The following is an 11,532-nucleotide window of genomic DNA, read 5'->3' as shown; positions in this document are numbered from 1 at the left end:
TCTCTCGCAAAGACACAGCAGCCAAGCTGTAAATAGAGATCATAAACCCCAAACCCATGTGATGCTACAGAACATGCATACAGTTTGTATCTGTCATTCATTTCCTTCTGCAGATTCCTCGCATGCAGTGACCAGGACTCCCCAGATCCGGTCCTAAACTATGAGGTATTCTTTAAACTAAATACTACTTTTCTTAGCTTGTTTAATACAGTTGTATTCTCCCAGAGTTCTTTTTGCTCAGAAGGAAATTCAGTACTTACTTTGCTGATCAAATTGTCAAATTGAATGGTACTTTGAGCCCCTCCTCCATGTTGTCCTCTGTCCCCCCAGCTGGTCCTGAGAAAGTGGAGCGAGTTGATTCCTGGCGGAGAGTTTCGCTGCTTCGTCAAAGAAAGCAAACTGATCGGTAATAACCCTCTGCTGTCCCTCTCCGTTCGGGCTTTGTGCCCAAACATTTGGAAAAATCCTCAACATATTGGTGTAAAGAAAGCAGTGATTGTTGTTAACCAATGGGGGAAGTACATCTACTGAAGTACCGGCCACTGTTGAGGCGCTTGTCTTAACTTTACTCTGGTATTTATGCTGCTTTGCACCTCTATCCGCTACAGTTTGGAAGAAAAGATACATTAATGCTCCACCGTTTATGATATAAATGGGCCGTTTTGTATAATGAGTGCTTTTTCTTTAAGTACATTTTGATGCTAATGCATTTGTGCTTTTGCTTGAGTAACATTTTAAATGCAGTGATTTTACTATTGAAAATATCTGAGTTCTTCACTGTTTTTAACGGAAGGGACCATCGTCACATCTCCATTGTATCGTTTGTATAATGGGCCACTAAGTTGGATGAGGAGGGAAACATGCTGGATTGCTTTGCAGAATACGTCCCACATTGGAATTGGTTTGAAAAACCTCTCCGTTGTATATCGGTGATGAAATGATGTTTGAGCTGCACTCGGCCGGCTGCTTTAGAAACGATTAACGGTGCGTCCGTCTGTTCACAGCCATCTCCCAGAGAGACTACACGCAGCACTACCAGCACGTCCTGAAGCAGGAGGAGCAGATCCTTCACGCCATAGAGCAGTTCTTCAGCCAGCACATCCAGTACAACTTCTTGGACGAGGACTGTGAGCATCGCCGTGCTTTTTATTTTTCTCTTTTTTATTTTTATTTTCCAGGATGAATAAATAATTTAACTTTATATATATATATATAATGTGAATGTTAAATGACTGCACTGTTGCTTTTGTCCGTTTTACAGTTGTGCTTGATGTCTACAGAGACAGCCAGGTAAGCACACTGATGGGTTTGGATATTGTACATTTTTTTTTTTAAATGCTGCTTGCAGACTGAGTGACTTTTGTGCGTGTGCGTGTGCGTGTGTGTTGCAGGGGAGGGTGTGGCTGATTGACGTGAACCCATTCGGAGAGGTGACGGACTCGCTGCTGTTCAGCTGGGAGGAGCTGACGTCTGGTGGGGAAATCGCCCAGCAGCAGGTCAGCCGTCATGACGCACGCATTCTATAGATAAATACAAAAAAAAGATGTCAATCGATACTGAGAACCGTTTTGTGGCAACTGTGTGGTTTCTCCGTGCGTGCAGGAAGGCCCTGCGTTCCGCTGCACCACCAGCGAGGTGACGGTGCAGCCCAGTCCCTGTCTGAGCTACCGAATCCCACGGGACTTTGTCGACCTCTCCGCTGGAGAAGACGCTTACAAACTCATCGACTTCCTCAAACTGGTAAGATGTTGCTCCAGAACCAGGCGGCATCCTTTCGGTTCTGACGAGTGAAGCTGACGCAGAAGTCGTAAATCCTGCATTCCTTCGAACAAAACAAAACTAAACAAACATAGCACACAGTTTGTACATTTCAATAGGCAAGGGGGCGACTCCTCTGGTTGCCAAAAGAATACTGATTATATGCAAGAATATGAGAAACCCCCCGTTATTACTTATGATTTATTACCTCAGCAAACATTGTAAACATGCGTTTATGGTCCCAGATGCTAGTTTCAAGTCTTCTTCAACACAGCATGATGATCACTTCGTAAATTATTATTAATATTAGATTCTGTCTCAGAAGCACCAGGAGAGAATTTCTTCAAATTTGGCACAAACGTCGACCTTAACTCAAGGTTGGACTGATTCGAATTTGGTGAAAGGTCAAAAGTCACCGTTACTTCGCAAAACACGTTTTTGTCCGTAACTCAAGAATTCATATGCTACTTATAATAATTTCACAAAAAACGTCAAATAGGATAAAATGACGAAATGATGACATTTTGGACAGACAGATGTAAACTACTGTAGTAAACTGCTATAGGGATTACATTGATTTACACCCATTAGTTACCTCTCTATTTGGTAGTTTGCATCAGCAGTGGCAGGGTCCGCCATTCCTACGCTGGTTTCAAACGGTATTCACGGGACACGACATGTACACAAGACATGGAAGTTATGCACTGTTCATTACTTACATCATGACGTAAGCCAGAACTCCCCGGCATTCTGAGGAGGAAGTATAACTGCGTCCTTACAAGTATAGCTGCAAACAACGCAGGTTGTGTCATGGATATTCATTCATTCTCAGTGGTGACTACAGCTGTTGTCAACCAGAACTAAAATCTGCAGGACTATAATTTAATGCCTCAGTGAAAGGGAAGTTGCGGCGTCCTCATCTTCTGTGCTGTGTGACGTATTCCCCAGTCAAACAGAATATTTAAGCGGAGGGATTTAAATTACATCCTTCGCATTGGATTGCGTAAAAGTGGGCGGGCTTAGAATGTAGCGCTAATATTGTTTGGTACTAGCTTACGTGCGCACGCATCATATTTAGTTTTACAGGAAGAAAAGATGATTGGCTTTTGACATTTGAAGAAATTTGTTTTCTTTTTTTTGCATATATTTATAAATAGATGTACAACATGATCAGGGATGTGAACACATTTTATTATCTCAACTTTAAACCAGTGTTTTTCAAATAGGGGTACTTTTGTTTACTGCAGGGGGTACATGAGATTTTAAAAACAGTTAATTTAAAAAAAGGTCAGTCATACATAATTTCTAAAAAACAAAGACCTATAAAGTTATATACAGTTATGTGAAAAAGTGTTTGCCCCCTAAACCTAATAACTGGTTGGGCCACCCTTAGCAGCAACAACTGCAATCAAGCGTTTGCGATAACTGGCAATGAGTCTTTTACAGCGCTGTAGAGGAATTTTGGCCCACTCATCTTTGCAGAATTGTTGTAATTCAGCCACATTGGAGGGTTTTCGAGCATGAACCGCCTTTTTAAAGGTCATGCCACAGCATCTCAATCGGATCCAGGTCGGGACTTTGACTAGGCCACTCCAAAGTCTTCATTTTGTTTTTCTTAAGCCATTCAGAGGTGGACTTGCTGGTGTGTTTTGGATCATTGTCCTGCTGCAGAACCCAAGTGCGCTTCAGCTTGAGGTCACGAACAAATGACCGGACATTCTCCTTCAGGATTTTTTGGTAGACAGCAGAATTCATGGTTCCATTTACCACAGCAAGTCTTCCAGGTCCTGAAGCAGCAAAACAGCCCCAGACCATCACACTACCACCACCATATTTTACTGTTGGTATGATGTTCCTTTTCTGAAATGCCGTGTTACTTTTATGCCAGATGTAATGGGACATACACCTTCCAAAAAGTTCAACTTTTGTCTCGTCAGTCCACAGAGTATTTTCCCAAAAGTCTTGGGTATCATCAAGATGTTTTCTGGCAAAACTGAGACGAGCCTTTATGTTCTTTTTGCTCAGCAGTGGTTTTCGTCTTGGAACTCTGCCATGCAGGCCATTTTTGCCCAGTCTCTTTCTTATGGTGAAGTCATGAACACTGACCTTAATTGAGGCAAGTGAGGCCTACAGTTCTTTGGATGTTGTTCTGGGGTCTTTTGTGACCTCTTGGATGAGTCATCGCTGCCCTCTTGGGGTAATTTTGGTCGGCCGGCCACTCCTGGGAAGGTTCACCACTGTTCCATGTTTTTGCCATTTGTGGATAATGGCTCTCACTGTGGTTCGCTGGAGTCCCAAAGCTTTAGAAATGGCTTTGTAACCTTTTCCAGACTGATAGATCTCAATTACTTTGTTTCTCATTTGTTCCTGAATTTCTTTGGATCGCAGCATGATGTCTAGCTTTTGAGGATCTTTTGGTCAACCTCACTTTGTCAGGCAGGTCCTATTTAAGTGATTTCTTGATTGAGAACAGGTGTGGCAGTAATCAGGCCCGGGTGTGGCTAGAGAAATTGAACTCAGCTTTCCAAAGATGTGATAAACCACAGTTAATTTATGTTTTAACAGGGGGGGAGGGCAATCACTTTTTCACACAGGGCCATGTAGGTTTGGATTTTTTTCCCCCTTAATAATAAAAACCTTCATTTAAAAACTGCATTTTGTGTTTACTTGTGTTATCTTTGTCTAATATTTAAATTTGTTTGATGATCTCAAACATTTAAGTGTGACAAACATGCAAAAAAATAAGAAATCAGGAAGGGGGCAAACACTTTTTCACACAACTGTATATACAGTGGGTACGGAAAGTATTCAGACCCCTTTAAATTTTTCACTCTTTGTTTCATTGCAGCCATTTGCTAAAATCAAAAAAGTTCATTTTATTTCTCATTAATGTACACTCAGCACCCCATCTTGACAGAAAAAAACAAATGTAGAAATTTGTGCAAATTTATTAAAAAAGAAAAACTGAAATATCACATGGTCATAAGTATTCAGACCCTTTGCTGTGACACTCATATTTAACTCACATGCTGTCCATTTCTTCTGATCCTCCTCGAGATGGTTCTACTCCTTCATTGGAGTCCAGCTGTGTTTAATTAAACTGATTGGACTTGATTAGGAAAGGCACACACCTGTCTATATAAGACCTTACAGCTCACAGTGCATGTCAGAGCAAATGAGAATCATGAGGTCGAAGGAACTACCCAAGGAGCTCAGAGACAGAATTGTGGCAAGGCACAGATCTGGCCAAGGTTACAAAAGAATTTCTGCAGCACTCAAGGTTCCTAAGAGCACAGTGGCCTCCATAATCCTTAAATGGAAGAAGTTTGGGACGACCAGAACTCTTCCTAGACCTGGCCGTCCAGCCAAACTGAGCAATCGTGGAAGAAGAGCCTTGGTGAGAGAGGTAAAGAAGAACCCAAAGATCACTGTGGCTGAGCTCCAGAGATGCAGTAGGGAGATGGGAGAAAGTTCCACAAAGTCAACTATCACTGCAGCCCTCCACCAGTCGGGGCTTTATGGCAGAGTGGCCCGACGGAAGCCTCTCCTCAGTGCAAGACGTATGAAAGCCCGCATAGAGTTTGCCAAAAAACACATGAAGGACTCCCAGACTATGAGAAATAAGATTCTCTGGTCTGATGAGACCAAGATTGAACTTTTTGCCGTTAATTCTAAGCGGTATGTGTGGAGAAAACCAGGCACTGCTCATCACCTGCCCAATACAATCCCAACAGTGAAACATGATGGTGGTGGCAGCATCATGCTATGGGGGTGTTTTTCAGCTGCAGGGACAGGACGACTGGTTGCAATTGAAGGAAAGATGAATGCGGCCAATATATACTCAATGCTGAGCAAAGGGTCCGAATACTTATGACCATGTGATATTTCAGTTTTTCTTTTTTAATAAATTTGCAAAAATTTCTACATTTCTGATTTTTTTCTGTCAAGATTGGGTGCTGAGTGTACATTAATGAGAAATAAAATGAACTTTTTTGATTTTAGCAAATGGCTGCAATGAAACAGTGAAAAATTTAAAGGGGTCTGAATACTTTCCGTACCCATTGTATATAGTATATAAGTTCGATGTAAATGTAAGATCAATGTAACAAATGCAATCACGTCCATGATTACTTTTTTTTTCATCCTCTGACTTAAACCCGACTGCTGTTGCCATGCACAGATATTGTAGAGCGTAAAATGACTAACAAACGGGTTGGTTATAGGATCTAAATTCAGTCTTTTTTTTCCCCTTGTGTGAATGTACTACACTCAAGTATAACCTGGAAGTTTAATCTCCTCTCCTGTTCTGTCTCCTCTCTCAACAGAAGAAAAGCCAACAGGAAGATTCTGAGGAGGAAGAGGAGGAGAACGCTCCACAGTGACACAGTGTATCTGGAAGCAGCAGAGCAGCCCTCCACATGATGTTTTCCTGCATGCAGTGACTCTTTCACCCCCTCTGTCCTGTTTTCTCTCACGCTCGTCTGTGAAGGCTGCGCCGTGTACCCGGGGTTCCTCCAGTAGCTCCCCAGCGTTAGTCTAATGGAAATTGTCGAATTGGCTGATCGTGTGTAATGGCTCTCTGAGGATTCATTTTGTGCCGCTGAGTGTCTGCCGTCTTTGCCGATCGTAATGGCTCGGTGAGACAGGAGAGGGGAGGCCTCTGCGGTGTCTGTTAGTTGTTCATTTCTGTGTTGGTGGGGGTGGAATGATTTGTTTTTTTTTTAATGGAGGGTAATAAAATGTAAGCGGATGTATTCACAAACACTGTAAGGAATGCCTGCTTTTATGCTTTAAAATAAGCGTGTGTAATAGTTCATGTATCTTTATTGCAGCCCAAATAGCGTCCCCAAATAGAGTTAAGAAATGAACTAGTCAGCGCACACGTTTCACCGTCCGTGTGCGTCGGACTTTTTTATTTAACACCGACGCCGTTCATCACAGTCACCTTTCATTTCTTCACCCACCTCACCAATTTCCCTCTGAGCAGTTTCGACACCCTCATTGCTCCGAGTGCTCTTTTCCAGCTCTGTTTTTCCCCCCATCATGCATCACTGTAGACTGTTGCTCCAAAAAGAAAAACACCATTAAACTTCTTGTCGTGTATTGGCTCGGCTCTCAAGTCTGGTGGGTGCAGTAACCTAGCACATTTGATTGTGCTTTTTCTTTTTTTGTCACCCAACGGCTCTCATTACGCTGGGAGCCAAATGAGCTCTGCATGTGCAGGGCAGTTCATTTTGTGTGTGGTTTTTTTTCTGGATTGATTGAACAATTACAGGGAGATGGAAAGAGCTGGTGTGATGAGTTACAGCTCCCCGGGTGAAAGGCTGTGGATGTGAAACGGTGCACAGGGCACATATTGTGGGGGTTGTATCACGATAGTCCTCTTTTATTTTTTTAATGAAATCTGTCCGTAAACAAAGCAGCCAGACCTGGAGGATGTGTCCTGGTGTGACCTGTGGTGCTGGAGGATGAGCTAAAGTATCTGTACCAGTGAATACAAAGCTTAGCCAATGACCAACTCCACTCTGCAATCTACTGTCGATTAATGACATATTTGGTTTTCCTGAAAAGATGTACGAGCAGTTACTAGTTTATGCGGTTCCCCTGGCTGAATGAATGCAGTATAATACACAGCAATGCAATCAATTTTACTTCATGAAGGTTATGTTCACTTATTGATTCTGTTCTGGAGAGGTGTCAACAACATATTAGAAATACATCAGTACAATGCATTACAATGCATTACTAAAGCGGTCTGTAATAGGAGATGTTAGCCTAACGCTCCGAAAAAGAAAACGCTATACATTATTCAAAGAAAGGGCTGATTGATCCTTTAATAGCCCCTAATGCTAATTAAACCACTTAAGATGAATTACTCCTCAGGGAAACATTAGAAGCCCCCCACAGCAGACATTTTGACATGTGGCCGGAGGAAAAGCACAGGTGTTACTGATGACATTAACAATGGCTCTGTGCTATTCAAGTGTCACAGTAAGCCGTGGCAGCGTGACACTGAGCCAGCGTGAATAAAAGCAGGAATTCAGCCATCATCTGTGTTATTACTTCCACCTGTGCTTTTTCTCGCTGTGACATGTCAACATGTCTTGTTGGGGGGGGGGGGGGGGGGTTCACGGCTGTGACCTGAGCGGCATCTAGATGAGCTTATGTGATGAAATTGGTGCCCATCTGACAATATATCTCCCATGTATTTAAAGGTGGGGGAGCTGAGTCGGTTTGACACAGTGTAGTGCTTCTGGGCCCAGCCAATGAGATCATTGCTGCATGCGTGCACTAAGATGTATGGCCGGTGATTAAGCTGCCAACAGGCAGCACCGTGCCTTCATCTTCCTCGAACTTCATCCTCTTATTTCTTTTGAAAATGTATTTATTTTTAAACATCTCTCTGATGCCCTCCTCCGTATTTTGCAGCCGGCTAATCATCTTTCCATCAGAGGGAGGTCACATTTGCTGACATGGAGTAAATGGTGTGGGAGAGGGAGAGGAGTTTTTCTTGGTTGCTGCTGAGGAAGAGCTGCAGTAGTTTGCAGACAGAATACTCATGAGCAGCTGAGGCTGCAACATATTGTCCTCTCTCTCTCTCCCCCTCCCTCCTCTGTGTGTGGTGTATGTATGTGTGTGTGTGCGTGCGCGTGCGTACTGTGAGCTGTAACCCGGCCTGAGCTGATCTCAGCGCCTGCAGCTGTCAGAGTCTGGGGGATCAGTGCGCCTCTGCAAACGGACACTTCGGTAATCCAGGTGTTATGCGGGCCGGTTAAACCCAGGTGAACGCGCAGCTGCAGCCGGTTGTCACCGCGGATGCCCCGAGGGGACCCCAAAACGGTGATGGTCTGCGTGATGGTTGTCAGCAAGTTGGTGCATTGCGAATTTACCGCCACCGTGCCCCGACCAGACCCGCATACACACGCCTCTCTCCCTCTGTCGGACAGGATGCGTGAGCGGCATCCCATCTTTCTGTTGAACATCAACAACCTGCACTGCCACAATAAAGCTCGAATTTAGGGGGTAATTATAGCCTACAGTAAGCAATTTCACAGTTAGGAAATAAACATGGGAAGACGAGGATTTTTAATGCATAAATATGTTAGGGGAAAGGTGGAGGCCCCGAAAAAGTGCCGACGGTGCAGCAATTAACGACGTTTAGACAATTGCAGCAGGTCCGCCACCAAGCTAGACATACGTAACCAGCGTAATACAGGAAATTGGGAAATGTTGACTTCAAAATAAAAGCACAGCAGAACTAAATCGTTTTAGATTTTGGTGAAATTGATAACAGTTAGCCTTACCGTTAAATTGTTGGATGAAATGATAAAAGCTCCATCCTCAAACCGATATAGGTTCTGGTTTTACTACGCTTATAATGTGATATATTGTTTGGTCATGTTTTTTTTAAATATTTGCATTGTACAAGATTAATTCATATTCACTGCATGTCACCTAATAGTTGAAGCTACATTCAGGTTGCTGGCTTCCCTGATTTTGCTAATCTTTTTTTTTTTATTAAGTTCAAAATATATATAAAGTATGATGATAATAGTACCCGTTTTATATTATTAGTCCTCGTACTGGTAATAGTAATTATGGTGATAATAATTATTAACACAAGTAAAAACAGTACCAATATGATTATTATTTGTCTGAACATCCTATCAACCAATATAAGTAACCTAATGTCTGTGCTCCTACGTTATGTAAATCAACAGGATTTTATTTCGAAAGCTCTGACGAGAAGCGTTGTTATGTCCTCGTGAACTTGACAGCCGCTGTCCAGGCGGCCGGCGATGAGGAGAGGGAGGAGGGAGAGCGAGAAGAGGAGGAGGGAGGCAGCAGGGACACAGTAACCTGCAGGAGAACTCACATGGTCCTGCTGCAGCAGAGGAGCACAGACCACTGGGACTCTCCAAACCTCTTACACGCAGCTCGGCTTCATTCTCCTTTATTTCACATACTCCTACGTTTTTATTTTCTTTCTTTTTTTTTTTTGATCGCATCCCTCCTCCCGCAGCCCAGTGTCGGTCGGACTCGGGCCGGTAAAAGCAGCGCCATGGCTCGGGAGAACGGAGACACCGGCAGAGGAGAGACGTGGAAAAAACAAGTCGACGACATCAAGAAGATCTTTGATTTGAAAGAAGTCCTCGGCACGTGAGTTGACTAACTTCACCTCGGATACCTCTGCGATACGCCAGTAATATTCCCAGCAGTGTTCAGTGTACATGTGGAGCTCCGTAGTGAGTTGACAGTGACCTTAATGCACTTTAGCAACGTTACAGTATTCCAGTGATATCACCAAAGTGACTCAAAACGAGCCTTAGCACTGACCTTACTCACTTAGACTGTTACACGCGTTTCTTCTTCTGTGGTATTCCTGGAGGCTTGTTGCATGTCCGCGGTTGCTCAGCAGGGGGGTTTAAATGTTTTTTTGTTTTTGCTATGGCATCACTAATTGTTGACTATTTGTGCAAAATGTATAATGTACAATGTTTCTGTAATGTTCCCGAATGGCTCTGTTGTGCTGAGTGAAATTACGGTCTCATAATGGTTCTACATAGAAATAGTGTCTTCAAAACAATGCCATTGTTTTCTGTTAATTTAGCAATTTCAACAACTTATCCATTACATGTACCCAACTAACGAACACTTACAATTAGATATGTTAAATACATAATATACTTCCACCAATTTACCTTTTCATTTGTTTCAGCTATCGTATTTTCACCATTTAGCATTTTAGCCATGTCTTTCAACAGTTTATCGTTAACTTTAAGCTAAGTGTCAACCATTTATCCATCACTTTTAACTAACTATGTGAACGATATATTTACTATTTTTAGCTAACTTGTTTTCACACACCTGCTGGCTCAATATGTATTTTCTAATTAACACCCCAAATTCCTATCACATTTATATAAAATGACTTACGTTTGCCTAAAAACTCCATGCAGTAGTATTCATGTTGGGTGTCATAACATGTTCAGTAGTACATGTAACTTTATGGCAGGTTCATAGCATTTCTAATGGGACTAATACTCCTAGTGTTCCTGTGATTTGAATGTAGCCTCTCCTACTGTATGTAGTGTTTGTATAGAGACTTGATTCAATAATTTAGGATGACTGTGGTGCTCTAAAGTGAGTTTATAGTGATACAGTGGTTTATCTTTTTGGCACATTCTGTAACATTCCTGGAAGGGATGTTCTTTTCGATGACAGCAAGGCTTCAACAGACCGCATGCATTTTGGTCTCTCAGCAGCAGCAACAGTCTCAACCATTCCACTCACAACCTTTCTTTTTCTTTCTCCTTGGTCATAAAGGAGATTCATACTCTCCGGCTCCATGTTAGGAAATGCCTTCTCTTTCTCTCCTTCCTTGTTCCATCTTTTCTCTCCCGCCTTCTCTCTCGTTCTCATTCAAACAGCAACAGAATACAGGTCGACGCCCCCCAAAATGCCCGACGGCTAGTCCCAGTAAGCGTCTGTCTACCCCAGCTCTGTTTGTCCTGCTGTGAGGAACGATCTGCGTCTGTTTTGGACGGCAGCCCGGAGGGGGACACGCGGGACAGATGCAGATTTGGATTAACTGCGCAGGGATTAGGGTGACTTCCCCTGAATAGAAGGAAGTTCAATCACGTCGTGTTATGGCTGAATGAGGATGGACGGCTAGCTGGTCGGGGTTTGTTACTCCAGATCACCTGAAATTTGGACCGGATGTGTGACACACACACACACACACACACACACACACACACACACACACACACA

General features: G+C 43.0%; 1 protein-coding gene across 1 annotated transcript; it reads left to right on the top strand.

Moving 5' to 3' along the window:
- Nucleotides 1-48: 48 nt before the first annotated feature.
- Nucleotides 49-6,861, top strand: LOC116377533 (cell division cycle protein 123 homolog; the record flags this gene model as incomplete). The annotated part of the gene is made up of 7 exons (XM_031839180.1): nt 49-165; nt 331-406; nt 1,005-1,127; nt 1,262-1,290; nt 1,392-1,496; nt 1,603-1,740; nt 6,084-6,861. Coding segments are annotated over 7 exons (645 nt in total), but the record flags the coding sequence as incomplete, so codon positions are not given.
- Nucleotides 6,862-11,532: the final 4,671 nt, after the last annotated feature.

This window comes from Anarrhichthys ocellatus, unplaced genomic scaffold (genome assembly GCF_004355925.1).
Source record: "Anarrhichthys ocellatus isolate YVR2014 unplaced genomic scaffold, GSC_Weel_1.0 scaffold1377, whole genome shotgun sequence".
Lineage (NCBI taxonomy): Eukaryota > Metazoa > Chordata > Actinopteri > Perciformes > Anarhichadidae > Anarrhichthys > Anarrhichthys ocellatus.
Note: the sequence above shows the minus strand (reverse complement) of the source record. Positions and strands in the feature narration are given on the sequence as shown.